General features: G+C 49.8%; 1 protein-coding gene across 4 annotated transcripts in view; it reads left to right on the top strand.

Moving 5' to 3' along the window:
* The window catches only part of FERMT2 (FERM domain containing kindlin 2), a 52,043-nt gene extending 44,358 nt beyond the window's left edge, over positions 1–7,685 (top strand). For 2 of the 4 annotated variants that reach the window (XM_027794632.2, XM_027794633.2), the window contains 6 exons: positions 1,066–1,172; positions 1,534–1,755; positions 3,943–3,963; positions 4,481–4,605; positions 4,828–4,969; positions 6,329–7,685. In XM_027794632.2, coding sequence (XP_027650433.2) covers positions 1,066–1,172; positions 1,534–1,755; positions 3,943–3,963; positions 4,481–4,605; positions 4,828–4,969; positions 6,329–6,502 — 791 coding nt within the window. In that variant the 3' untranslated portion in view covers positions 6,503–7,685. The remainder of the gene's footprint in view (positions 1–1,065; positions 1,173–1,533; positions 1,756–3,942; positions 3,964–4,480; positions 4,606–4,827; positions 4,970–6,328) is intronic. The other 2 variants (XM_055807771.1, XM_005243000.4) reach the window with 1 other exon arrangement.
* The last annotated feature ends 6,624 nt before the right edge of the window (positions 7,686–14,309 follow it).

The following is a 14,309-nucleotide window of genomic DNA, read 5'->3' as shown; positions in this document are numbered from 1 at the left end:
GTATGTACAGGTTTTATCAAAGAGGACTAAGTTCAACAGTGAACAGTTTCCCATCATCAACCATCAGCAATAAATTTGAGCTGGAGAGAACAGACCATTCTGTTCCTCCGCTGCTGTTAAATTTTTTTCCTCCTTTCCCCGGTGCTTGGTTGTGAGCAGCCTCACTGAAGTGCTCCCTGTGAGCCTTGCACATAGGGTTTTTAAATTGCTACGGTCGGTTGGCTTTTCAGATGTCAAGTTAAACATTCCTGTTCCGGCAGCCACCAAACTGCAGAGAGCTCATTTTTTGCCCTGTGGAGGCAGGAGCAGATGTGATGCCAAGCGACCTCGAGCTGCAGTCAGAGCGAAGCCCGGCCCGCAGGACCTTTTTGGGAACTTTTGAAATATCTGCTGTGACAGCACGTTTAAAAATTCTTGGAGGCGGCATTGAAGCAAGCGCCCCGGCTAACTTGGCTGTTCCGTTTCATCACTCCCCCAGTGTTTATACAACCGCTTGTAGTTCTCTGCAGTTCTCTTAGTTCAACACCTAAAGTGGGATGCTCACACCTCGCCACTGATTGCAGCAGCTACGCACTCAGCCATAATAATGTGTAGGGGTTTCAGCACCTGTCTAGCCACCTTTTCCTACCCCTTCATGAAAATTTCAGGGACACAGGGTGTTTGCCAGCCGTCAGGTCCGTTCACGAGGCCACGCAGGATCTATGAGATGAATTCTGCGAGCACGTGTTAGCTTTGGCTTCATCGCTTTCAGATCAGGTCTTGCTTTTCCCCCCCTTTTTTCCTGTCTCTTGGAAAAAGAGACATCTGACACGGTTGTTCTCCCTGCTGTGTAGAGTGTTCATGCCATCAGAGATGTGGTGTGAAACTTTTGCAGCCCTGAGATGCCATCGGAGACCCTTTAGTTGGAGAGCGTTGCTTTTTCTTGTCTTCATATTTATTTTTTTTTTGGTTTTTACCTCTTTTTTAAAGCATAGTTGTTCACAGCCTTGTTAAGCACTGGTTTTTACCTCTTTTTTAAAGCATAGTTGTTCACAGCCTTGTTAAGCACTGGCTCCCTCATTGCAGGCTGTGAAGTTACCCCTGATGTGAACATCTCTGGTCAGAAGTTTAACATCAAACTTCTGATTCCAGTGGCGGAGGGAATGAATGAAATCTGGCTTCGCTGCGATAACGTAAGTTTATTGGACTGGCCGTCTCTTTGCCCTTTGCCCACCATCAGCTCATGCTCGGATGTGCCGTGTAGCTGGTGTCGAGTAAAAAAAATGAGCAGATGCACTCACATGCGTCTCATCTCAATGTTCAGCATTGCATGTGAGCACATGTGCAAATTTGGAGGAGAAAACCAGCCCCTGCTTTTCCTTGGCTTTGTCCCATGGTCGTAGCCTACACGTTGGCTGGGATTCTGCCCATCTTTGTGTGTGCTCGAGTCTCCTGAGGATGGAAGGGAAATAAAGACTCCCTGGAGTTCTACTGGGGGGAGTAGATGGTAGTCCCACCGCTCTAATGGGCACGGGTCTGTGTTTTGGGGGGCAGGAGACGCAGTACGCCAGCTGGATGGCCGCCTGCCGCCTGGCCTCGAAGGGCAAGACGATGGCAGACAGCTCCTACGGCATGGAGGTGCAGAACATCCTCTCCTTCCTGAAAATGCAGCATTTGAACCCAGACCCACAGGTGATCCCAGAACAAATCAACACTGACATTAATCCCGAGTGTCTGGTTTCTCCTCGCTACCTGAAGAAGTACAAGAACAAGCAGGTATGTGCTGGCCCACTCTCCCGGAGCGGTGTTGGTGTTGGTGTGGACCAGGCTGACCATACACCCCTTTTGGTGGTAGCCAGACTTTAACACTACATGTTTTGGATGTCGTCACTTAATTGAATGCACACGGTTACTAAAATGAGATGCCGACTGAAATACGTGGTTTCGATCCAGCACCTGGGGATGACACCCACGATCTTCATTATGCCACATGTTATGCGACGGTGCACGTACACAGCCTCGGCAGCGGGGAACCGTTTATTTTAAATGCATTTAAATTTTAGTTACGTTTATTTGAAATACATTTTGGGAATGTTTTTTCCCCCTGCTGATACCGAGTGATGGTGCAGCAAAGTATGGGTCAGCTGCCCCCATACCTCCCTGCACAGACGTAGCAGCAATGAGATGGAATCAGTCCCCGGTGCTGGGACTAAAACCCATTCCCTTGCACAGAGTCCGTGCAGAAATCCTCAGGATGAGCGGAGTTGCAGTTCCTTGCAGTGCTTTATCCAGACTTGGCTGTAATGCGGTTTGCATATTTCCCTCTTTGCTTTTCCACTACTTCCAAATGCCAGTCCTTGAAACATTGCTTCATTTTGAGTTGCTGTGACTTGTGCTTGAACTCCACACTACATTCGATCCGTGCATGACAGGGCTGAACTGTTCTGCGCTGGAAATGAATGCATGACTTTCTGAAAGACATTATATGTCAGGACAGCAGCAAAAATAAGTAAGGCATTGCTCTGTGGCCTTTTGGTGACTTAATCGTTCAGCTGTAGCTTCACAGCCTGGCTGGCTGTGGCTAGATACGATTTCTCCAAACCCAGAAGAAGGCTGCAAGTCAGAGAAGCAGGAAAAATATAACTTTTTATTGGCACAGCATGATGATTTCCTGGCAGTGGAGTTATATTTTATATAGCCCTTATTGTTCTTCTGAATAAGCCTTTATATCCACTTGGATGGAGGAAACGCTGCATAAATACACCATTTTAACATATATAATACCTTCTAGGCTTGAACTCAGTAAAATGGAGGCACCTGGAAAAATATTAGCTTGCAGAACTTGCTTATCGTGCAGGTATCCTCCTTATAAAAATAACCTCCGTCAAAGTGCGGGGACAGGCACGAGCCCGAGCCCCACTCCAAGCCATGATGCAAACGTCGTGTCCCCTGTAGACATCGGCTAAACAGCGGATTTAGGCTTTTCCTTTATGGCCAGAGCCAGAGCTTGCAGCAGCAGAGGATGTTTGCCGGCCGCACAAGTGCTGGCACAGCTGGGAGGGACGGAGGGATGGAGGCTGCGGGAATGTAAGGAATTCAGCCATGAGGGTCCCTTGGCGCCCCAGCACGGGGGAAGGAGGAGGAGGAGGAGGAAGAGGTCATGCAGCCTACAAATGGTGCCAAAATGGGCCTTGCCAGAGGATTTATAGAGGCGTTTGGTCCTATAGCAGCCCCCGATCTACCTGGGTGATGTTTGTCTCCACGTGCCCTTGCAGCAGCATAGGGTTGGCAGGTTGGGTTTGGGGAGCACCAAAAAAAACCTACCCAACACAAAGTAAGAATATTCACAGCTCTCCAGTGCATTGCTGGGGTTCAGCGGCAGAGCAGCATCCAGCCGGTTTGCAAGGACAGATGCGTCCCCAGGAAGCCCAGCTGATGCTGTGCTCCAGCCACTTGTAACCCCAAGCAGCATCCTCATCATTTCTCTGTATATCTCAGATAAAAGGAACTATTGAGCTAAACAGCCCATAGCGAGCTGCTGAGCTTCGCATTGAGCTTCCTCTGCAAGTAAGCGGGCTTGAGTTTGTGCAGAGGCATGGGGAGGAGCGTGAGGATGTGAATTCTCCCCTGAGCTGGCACCTTCACCCTCCCCTTCATCCACCAGCAGGACTAAAACCATCTCAGGACCAAAACCATGTCTACACAGTGCCAGCCAGCCAGGACCGCGCCGGTGCTCAGGCAGGGCTGGCACGAGCGATGCATCTCTGCTCGCGTGTCCCCTCTCCATCCTGACATTCACTTTGGCTGCTTCTCCGCCTAAGAAATTGTGCATGTGGTTTTTTGCTTGAACTTTGGTTTGCAGTTAATTTACACTTTTTCTTTGCTTTATTGCCATATTTCTGATTGCTTTTTTTTCTTTCTGCCTCCTTTTCTTTTTTTTTTTTTTCGCCTTGCCATCTACAGCCAGGCTATGTAAGAGACTTGGTAAGTGACGGCAACAATAAAATTAAGATAAATTTAAGATAAAAATTAAAATAGTCTAGAACCCCTTTGGTTTGGAGAGCAGTAATGAAAAGACTAACAAAATCTATGCCCTTCCTGAGAAACTTGGGCCCTGTTTGGTTTTTATAATGGTCCCCCAGTGATTTATGCTGCAAAACTGGAAACCCTACACCAGAAATCTGCCCGGCCGTTCACTCACAACCTGCATCTTAAACTAACCGAGCCTGAGCAGCTCTGCTTCCAGACAGCTCAGATCCATAGTTGCTTTTATATATCTGGAGAGACGAACAAAAGCAGCACCACGTTTATCACCCGTGGTTGCAGGCTTTGAGCGGTCCTAGCTAAAATAAGATCTCAGGGTAGAAATTACCGATTATCTGTGCTGTTTGTAACCGTGCTGGCTCCCAAATGCCTCCCAAGTCATTACCCATTTGCGTGATAGTCGAGATGCCACTGATGAACCCCCTTGCCTAAAGCTGGTGTGTCTCGCCGCCCGCAGATCACAGCGCGCATCCTGGAAGCCCACCAGAACGTCGCTCAAATGAGTCTCATCGAGGCCAAGATGCGGTTTATTCAAGCCTGGCAGTCGCTGCCGGAGTTCGGCATCACGCATTTCATTGCAAGGTCTGTGGGTCTGCTGGGCAGAACAGGAGGAATGTCATGGATAAATACGTGGAGTACGTTAACTGTGCGGCGCATCCTTAGCTGTGGAACTTGAACTGAAATTAAAAGCATTAATTGCATTGACTTACAAAGCTGATTTTATGAGTTAACTCAGCTGCTGATTTTAACACACGTAGCTGTGTATTGCAGGTGTGCATTTATTAATCCCTCACCGTGTCACAGGTTCCAGGGGGGCAAGAAGGAGGAGCTGATCGGCATCGCCTACAACCGGCTGATACGGATGGACGCAAGCACAGGCGATGCCGTCAAAACCTGGCGGTTCAGCAACATGAAGCAGTGGAATGTGAACTGGGAGATTAAAATGGTGAGCCACTGGTTTACACCTCGGATGCTTCCCTCACTCCTGTGACATGAGACAGGCGCTCTCTCAGGGTTTTTTAAGTTGACTTTGAAAGTCGACCTTTAAAAAGTCAGGTTTTCACACCGCTGTTTTCTAAAGCGTGTCCCATTTGGCTGTGTTAATGTAATATATTTTCTCCGCCCTGCTCTTCCACCCTCCTTAGAGATCTAGTGGAGCTTGTCCTAACTGCTGGTGGAGCTGAGTATGACCCTTAAAAAGAAGAAAAAAAACCCTTGAATCTTTAAGCCAGTTACACACTTAATGCGTAACGATTTTCTCCGGTCTGTGAACACCCACTCAAAGGCAGCTAAATAAAATCAGACTTCAGAACTGATGCCCAAGCTTGATCCTAACCAGTGACATAAATGTACTGGGCCTTACCCATACTAAAATGCCTTTTATTTGCAGTACAGCTCAGACTTTCATGTCAGTAATGAAAAGCAACAGTAGACACTTCGCTAGGCTCCGAGATGGGCTTTTACCCGATCATTATATTTGGATGCACAAACTTTTTGTGCTCCTTTTCCGCAGAACACCTAATTAAAATTGCCAGGGATACATGGGGCTGTTCTCCTGCGGTTTGTGGCTCATTAAGAGTTGCTGGAGAAATTATTCAGCTTCCTCTCTGCCTCGGAGTCTTTGTTTCGACCCGGTTGTAAGCCCCGATATCCCAATTATTCAGCTCAGACGCGCTGCTGGGATTCCCCTTCCCTCCCACAGAGCTGTCAGTGATGGGGGCACAAAAAAATAGAGGGCATCAATAAAAGGTCAGTCTATCCAGTCACTCCAAAATGAGCTCTCCCAGCCCCCATAAAACATTTCTGTGGCCAAAATTCAACTTACAAGACCAGCATACACTCACAGGGAAAACTGGAAAGAAATCCCAGCCCTTGACAGGTCTGCACCCAGTCTCTGTTTCTCTTGAAGCAAAGGTGTCATCACATGCTCACTGCCAAGAGGTGCAAACACACTGGCTGATTATCTCTTGAGTCACAGGAGATTAAAAGGTATAATGATAATTTAAATAAATAAAATAATAGAAAATTAAATAAAATTCATTTTAGGAGCCATAAAAGGTATTTCTGTATCTGAACACGTGAACAATAATCATTGCGTCATAGAATTACAGAATGTCTCAAGTTAGAAGGGAACCATGATGATCATCAAGGCCAAGTCATCATGGACATGGTGGATTTTGCTTAGGCAATGGAAGAGGCGTCTGGGTTAACAAAAGAAGCAGCAGGCAGAAGGGGAGCGTGCGCGTCAGTGTAACTCCTTTGGGAAGGCACCGACAAGGCTGACCCCCATCTTTCTGCCTTCTAGGTGACGGTGGAGTTTGCAGACGATGTTCGGGTATCCTTCATTTGCACGGAGGTGGATTGCAAAGTGGTTCACGAGTTCATCGGCGGCTACATCTTCTTGTCGACACGAGCGAAAGATCAGAATGAAAGTTTAGATGAAGAGATGTTCTACAAACTGACCAGTGGTTGGGTCTGAGTCCCATGTACTGTCCACCAAGAGGAAACCCCATGGCCATATTAATATTTAACTTTAAAAAGCTGTTCTTTGAAATATGCTGCTTAATAAAGCTTGAAATGTATCTTTCTTTTTTTTTTTTTTATCATGAAAATTTTTGCATTACCAGACCAGTTAATCTGTGTGCACTAATGAGCACTTCTGTTAATTTGTTATAACAAGACCGTATCTGGGCCGGGTGATCGTGCTGCTGGCCTTTAGATACAGAATCTGATGGGCAGATCAGGATAAGATTTGACTGACTTAAAACCAGCCAATTTTCTAAGAGAACTCTAAGCCATCTTCTCGTAAAGCCATCCAGGGCTTAACCTATATGAAGTCTATTTATCATGTTTAATGCATGAGTGTTTTCTTTCTTTTTTTTGTGTTTTTTATCCTGTACATTTGACCTGTTTTGAAGTCGTCCTACCCGTAAGTAGATTTGCCATCTCTCCTTTCACACTACATGCACCAGGACTGCTAGAGGTGCCTGACATGACTTTGAAGATAGTTCCGTGTGGCCTTGAAGATGATCTTCTGTTAGTCTGTTACATCTTGGGTTTATTTGTTAACTTGCCTTTTGATAATCATTTATATTGTCTTTTTTTTAATTTTATTTTATTTTTACACCATATTGTATTATGACACTTTTAGTATTCACCAGCATAGTCACTGTTCTGCCTATGATATGCAAACTTTTTCATTACAATATGAAGTAAAGGTCTATGAAGTATAGGTTTTGTGTAACTAATGTAAAAAACACAAATTTTATAAAATTGTACAGTTTTTTTAACTAGCCTCACAAGCCAGCTGGAATATTGCATAGATCTGGTGTATCAGCATTAACTGTAGTATGCCTGTAAGGAGTATGGGGAATAACCAAGAAACAAAACAAAAAAAGCCCCAAACCCCCCAATTTCAGTCCATAAATTTTTATCTAAGTTAAATGGGATTTCAGAGCTGCGCCACAGCACCCTCGATAATGGATACCTGGGGCCAGGACCTCCCCGTTCGTTAAGACAGCACTGCGTTAACGCTGACGAGGAGGGATCTCCTGCCCTATCTAACACCAAGGAATAACCAATGTTGTGTTCCTGTAGTCTGTGGTTTCAAGACTATGTACAAATACATTTTATTTTAAATAAAAGTCAAATCTTTTATTTAATATTCAGCTGCCGCTCCTGGTTTTTGTGGTTCAACTGTGATTCAGCAGGGCCATAAGCAAGTCCTATAGGATACAACCACCCCATGTCAGCCCTGCGCTCCCTCCCACTGCCTTATCTCGAGCTTGCCGAAACAAAATGCCACCAAAAAGCAAAGCAAAGTACAAGGACTGAGGGGGGAGAGTCCAAGGCAGCAGCGCTGGCCCCACTCCCTGGCCAGGCAGGCAGTGGTGAGGCAGCCCAGGGATGCAGGGAAGGATGCTGCCTGGGGTACGTGCGGTCAGTACCCTGCATCACCTAATTTGAAGGCTGCTGATGGAGCGAGCACCGGGCTGTAAAACAGCCTCAGCACACTAGGCTCAATTACATTGGCAAGAGGAAAACTGATCTAATGGCAAGTCAGGCTTAAAACGCTGTATTTCCACCTCTTAGTTGGCAGTGAAAAGAAACTGGGTTGGCTGCCAGCCTGTCTGGAGGGCAGTGCTGCGGTGGGAGATGCTGACGGCGGCCCCACAGCTGCTACAGCACTGGTGAGGGCCCTCAACCCACGGAGCAGGGGCTTGGCAAGCAGCAGAGATGCTGCTGGGGGGGGAAGAGGGATGCTGCCCGGGCAGAGAAGCCAGTGAGGGATTCACCACCACGAGGGCTTGGTGCCTGAAAACACGCCGAGAGACAGGCCAGGGATGCTGCTTTGACCACATTTGGTCCAGTTCCCAGCTTCAGGTCATCCCATCCATCACGGCACAGCTGCAGCGGGGCTGGAGGGAGGTGAGGAAGGACAGGAAAGGGGTGCCAGCGCTGGGTGAGGATGGCTGCTCGCCTGCGCCTCTGGGTCTGGGGGAGACAGAGAGGGACAGGCAACAGCAATGCCTGCAGCATCTTCCCCAGGTGCAAGCTGAATTTGCTGCTCTGCAGATGGGTGCTTGGAGGAAATCATGCATTGCCCCATCGCTGCTGTATTTCTGTAGCAATCCTCTGATTTTTTGCGCCATGGGCTCTTGGATGGGTTGCACCCTTGCTCCATAAAAGCAATGGGAAGGGGTGGCCCAATGGTGCTGGGCCAGTCCTCCCACTCCTTGGTCCCATGGCAAGTGGGACTACAGCCAGGGCAGCGGTGTGCTCAGGATGTGCCAGGGATGCTCCCAACCCTGCCCCAAGCCCTCGGGCTTGTCCTTGTGGGTGCTGGCAGCTCCCAGCTGCCCGGCAAGCCCAGGCAGCCCCGAGAGGCACGCGAAGGGAGGAGTGGCATGCACGCTCCTGGCAGGCAGCACCGGGATTCTGGTTGGATGCAGGAGCGGGTGAGGCACAGCAATAAAAATGTGCCTGGCCTGGAACAGCACCGAAGCCGGGCGTGTGATGGGGATGGCTTGCTGAAAAATATTTACCTCCTGGTTTACAGCCTGAGGTTATGCAGGATGGGGAGGCGTAATGCGGAAAGGAACGGTGAAGGGAGAAGATGTGTGTGTCCCCTGGTCCATCCATCGCCAGCCACCTCCGCAGGGCTCCGCGATGCTGAAGTGGGCCCCAACTTTGCAGCTGGGGGAGGTGATAAGGCAGGAAACGCTGAGCAGAAAAGCAGAGGAGGTCAGGGAAGGGGCATGGGAAGGCAGAGGCTGCTTTCAACCGCAGACCTTCCCCGCGCGGCTCCCCCGAGGATGGGAGCTGGGAGAAGCTGGGTGGGAAGCGGGCAGCAGTGCGGGTGCTTGCAGGAGGCTGGGGAGCAGCCAGGGGGTCACAGCGGGCTTTGAGGTGACCCAAAGGAGGCTATTGGGGTTACTAGGATGTCTTTTCTTTCTCTTTGGATGAAAAGATGCACATGAAAATGAGCTGTGGGAGTGGAGGCGGGTGGGGGGGAAACTAAAAAACATATCTGTGGTTTACCTAAAGTCTGGAGAAACACCAGATAAAATACAGCACAGATGAGAACTGCTGCACGCTGAGGACAGACACGAGGGTGAGGAGGGAGGCACGTCACAAGATGGCTTGGGGAGGGAGGCAGTGAGAGATGGAGCCCATGGGATGATCCACCCCAGGGACACACACCAGTGACAGCAAGCTGGCAAGAGGACAAGGAGGACCATAGCTGGTTGCTCTGCTGCTCCTCTGGTCATCAGACATGACCAGTGGGGTGATGCTGAGTCAGAATAGAAACCAGAACATGGTGGGTGCATAGGGCTTCCAGTAATGTGCTGGGGAGAGGTGTTGGAGACCGGGTGGGTTCAGGCTTGTTTGGGCGTTAAAGCCAACAACGGAGGATGAGGATGGTCTTGGCAAGCCAAGGCAATGCAAATCCAGTTCCCGCAGCAGCAGTGCTGAAGGGAGATGCGGAGGTTTATTCTGCCGATGCAGTGAAATATGGCTGTGGTTGACCCTTTTGAGTAAACAGAAAAGTAAACCAAATTTAAAACAAAAACAAAACCAAAGAGAAACCAGCCCGTGGGTGTCCACAGCCCCCTCGGGTGACTCAGTGTTGGAGAGGAAGAGCAGTAACTGTCTGGCATCCACAAACTGGTGGCTACCCTGGGGAAAAAAAAAAAATTATCACCAACTATTTCAATAAGCACATGATGGGGAGGGAGGTTCAGCGCCAACAGGACTGCTTAAACCCCAGTTTAACCAAAACAAGCGGCAGAAGTGCCTGAAGCCCTACAACAGCAAGCAGGTCCAGAGGGATGGATGCTCCTCCCTTGTTGACCCTTTCTAGGACCTGGGGGTGGGGCAGGGGGAGGAAAAAATAAATCATTTCAGTGAAAGGTACTGATGCAAACCAGCTGCCAGGGTGAAAAACCACTTCACTTAATGCACACGGGGGATTTGCATGCTGCCTGAGCAAGGTATCGGCTGGGGTGTCAGCTAGGATACGTGCAGCTTTTTAAACTCCAAGTAATTTAATACCACACAGATGGGCAAGTGACATAGTGGCTTCAAAGTAGGAATGGCAGAGTTTTGTATGGGGGAGAGATTTGCAGACCCGTGAAGATTTTTAAAACAAAGAAAAACAGAAGTATCTCCAAAACAGGGCTGCTGCCTGCTGCAAGGCGGGGGTGAGAGCTGCACATCCTGTATTCAGGGGCACATCCCACTGCCATGAATCAATGGAAAGAGGACATTTGGGGAAGCCATTGGGTTCTGGGGGCAGTAACACAAAAAGACCCCCAACCACTACAGAAGGATCTGGGTTATTGCCTACAACCGGGACACATGGGAGCACAGGGCTAGTTTCCCAAAGCCCCCCCATTCCTCCCACCATGGGATGGCCACCCCAGGCAGTGGGGCTTTGTTGCGGCGGGCAAGGGCTGAAGAAAGAGCCTCAAATTAATCTGTAGTAAAACCAAGCTGGATGAGTCATTTCAGTGTCTCAGCCCTGCAGGAAGCACATTGGGGACTTCCCAGCCTTCGGTCTGGGAGGGGGCTCCCGGATGGCCAGCACCAGCTCCCTGGGGCCAGCTGGGTGCAAAGGCATCTTCCCAAATTCCCAGTGTTCACACCACGGGGCGATGTGAGTGCCTTCCCTTGCCTCATCCAGCCCTTCCAAGCTCCTTGCTTGGTCGAGCATCAGAGGCTGGGAGCCCAGCAAGCCCAGCATCAGCAGCATCTGTCACCCTGAGCTGCCCTGTGTGTTGTGTGAGGCGGTGGAGAGGGGCCCTGGGCACCCTCGAATCTCAGGGGCCCTGGAGGTTCACCCAGCATTGAGCAGGGATGCAGAAAACCCAGACCAGGCGTCGCCACTGTCAGCAGGATCCAGCCCTGAGATGAAACCACATGCAGTTCTGAGCCGCCTGCTTCAGCCTGCCTGCCGAGAAACCCTCGCTTCCCGGGTGTATTAGCCCTTATCTCCGAGGCAGAAAAGGATGGTGAAGAGCCAAAGCCTTCAGCAACAGCACCAACTTGATAGCAGGAGAGGTTTCACCCTAATTAAATTCAGACTGATCAGTGACCACAGTTGCACGGATCAAAACCTTTCTGGAAACCAGTGGGGTTTTTATTTGTTTGTTTTAAGTATCATAAAAGCACTGTATGCTTTTATTTGTGGCACCAAGGCACTAAAGAGATAAAAGATCTATAAATATCTGCTGGATGTTATAGATTAAAAAAAAAAAAGTGCCTCCTCACTTACATCTTTTTCCCGTAATCACCAGTGCGATGAAGTCCAGGGAGCCCAGCCTCACACCTGCTCCTGTTTCGACTGGCATCCCAGCCTTTCCTTTGAAATCCCCTGCATCCCTCCAGCTGTCCGACATATTTCAGGCTTGAGTCTCCCCCTAGCAACTGCTCCTTTGGTTTTTCTTAATCTCTCCCGTCTGGTTTTCATAACTGCAGAACACAAATGGGGACTTTTCCCAGGGTGTTATCGAGGCTGTGGGTCTGCGACGCCCCAGGAATGCAAACCTGGAGCTTCCCCATGCAGGGAGCTGAAAACAGCCGTGCTGATGGGCAAGCGCAGGATGGGGAGGGAGAGGATGGGAAACACCAGGTTAAGAAGAATTTAAAAGCCCAACATGACAAATTCACCCTGAAAAAGCTGCCAGGGAGCTTACATCGGTTTGATCAGCATTTTATCTGATCTGTGTAAGAGGCTGCAGCATTTTCACTTCAGGGGGGTTTCTTTTTTTAGCTTGACAAGAAGCATCAAAATATTTTCCTAGAGCCCGAGTGACTTGGAAAGGCCAACCTCATATTTCACAATGACTTAAATATGCAAGAACCTGTCAGATAACGAAATCATTCAGAAAGTTTTCCCTTTGATCTGTGGTTAAGACAAAGACCTGGAAACAGAGCTCCCCTGTGCTGTCGGCTCCCGGTGAAGCCGCAGATCCCCGGCTGGTGGGAAGCCTCCGGCTGGAGAACTCCCATTACCACTCCTCTGAGAAAGCAGCAGTTTGAGCAAATAAAGCATTTGCTCTGGGGTTTTTGTTGGGTTTTTTTTTAGCTTTTGGTCAGCAGCTGGTCAGCCCCTAATGAGCAAGCTGGGCTTTGATTTCCTGCCTAGGAAAGGGGGCATAAAAGAAATAAATGGGAGAGGATTTGGGTTAGAAATTTGACTCACACCAGCAATCCCACCTGGGAGCTGCTCCCCTTTGTCCCTTGCCTAGGGACATGTCCCAGAGGGAGGCACCAGATCGGCTCAGCGACAAGCGTAAGGGGAATTGCAGTGGTGCCCAGAGAAAGTAAAGCCCCCTGCCCCCAGCCTGCCCAGGGAAAGGCACCGCATGCCCAGGGCTGCCCTCCAAACCAGGCTCACACCGGCCAGGACTCGCGGGACCGTATGGCAGTGGCTCTGTTGTTCCTCTTGTGCAATTCCTTAATCCCGCGGCAGTGCCCCACTGCTGAGCTCAGGAGTTAGCTCTACCCCACTGCCATGTCCCTGCAGAATAAGCCCTTCTAAGTCCTACTCGTGCCCTTCATTTCCAGCTGGCTCTATTGCCTGCTCGCCCAGGGCAGAAACCGGAGGGGCGAGCCCAGAAGCAGGGAGCCCGCAGCCAGCTCCCAGACACCCACATCAGCGCCCAGCCACCTCCCCACAGGGCTCCTCGCCTTGCACGCTCCTCTCAGGGCCTGGGCATCACAATGCTGAGCATCCGGAAGGCAATCCACAGCACCTTATCCCAACTAGGCAAGTATGGAGCTACCGGCAAGTCCCGGCTGAGCTCCCAACATCCAGCCCAGAAGCCAGAGGGGCGGCTCATCACAGCAGACAGAGAGGGGAGAGGATGAGGGGAGGGGAGGGGAGGAAGAGAAAGGAGTGGAAAAGGGAGGAGAGGAGTGGAGAGAGGAGGGGAGAGGAGAGGAAAGAGGGGAGAGGAGAGGAGAGGAGAGGAGAGGAGAGGAGAGGAGAGGAGAGGAGAGGAGAGGAGAGGAGAGGAGAGGAGAGGAGAGGAGAGGAGAGGAGAGGAGAGGAGAGGAGAGGAGAGGAGAGGAGAGGAGAGGAGAGGAGAGGAGAGGAGAGGGGACAGGACAGGAATTAGGTGAGGAGTGGAGAGGTGAGGTGAGGAGATGAGAGGAGAGGGGAGGCGTTTTAGGATTTCAGCTCTCCTCAGTTAAGGCCTTCACCGAGTTTCAAGACTTCAGCGCTCCCCTGTTAGGGTGTTTGCGGGTTTCAGGAAGCGAGCTTACCTCAGTTAATGCCCTTGCCCACTTTTAGGGCTATCACGGAGTTTCAGGACTTAAACTTACCTCAGTTAGGGGCTGGGCTGCATTTAAGGGCCTTCACCGAATTTTAGGGGCTAAACTTACCTCAGTTAGAGCCTTACCCGGGTTTCAGAAAACTGAATTTCTCCTCCTAACCACCGTAATACTAAACACTGTAACTGCCCTAACCCTAAGTAACTTTAATGCCCTTACCCTAAGCATACTAACCGACCTAACCTTAATCAGCCTAACTTATAGAGGAAGCCTAACCCTAATCCTGACCCTAACCCTAGCCGGAGCCCTAGCCTTAAGCCTAGCCCTACCACTAACCTTACTGTGCATAACCGTCCTAATGCTAAACACTGCAAGCGCCCTAACCCAAGTAACTTCAATGCCCTTACCCTAAGTACACTACCCAACATAACCTTAATCAGCCTAACTTTAGGGGAAGCCTAACCCTGACCCTGACCCTGACCCTAGCCAAGCCCTACCACTAA

This window comes from Falco peregrinus, chromosome 1, assembly GCF_023634155.1.
Source record: "Falco peregrinus isolate bFalPer1 chromosome 1, bFalPer1.pri, whole genome shotgun sequence".
In the NCBI taxonomy this organism is placed as follows: domain Eukaryota; kingdom Metazoa; phylum Chordata; class Aves; order Falconiformes; family Falconidae; genus Falco; species Falco peregrinus.
Note: the sequence above shows the minus strand (reverse complement) of the source record. Positions and strands in the feature narration are given on the sequence as shown.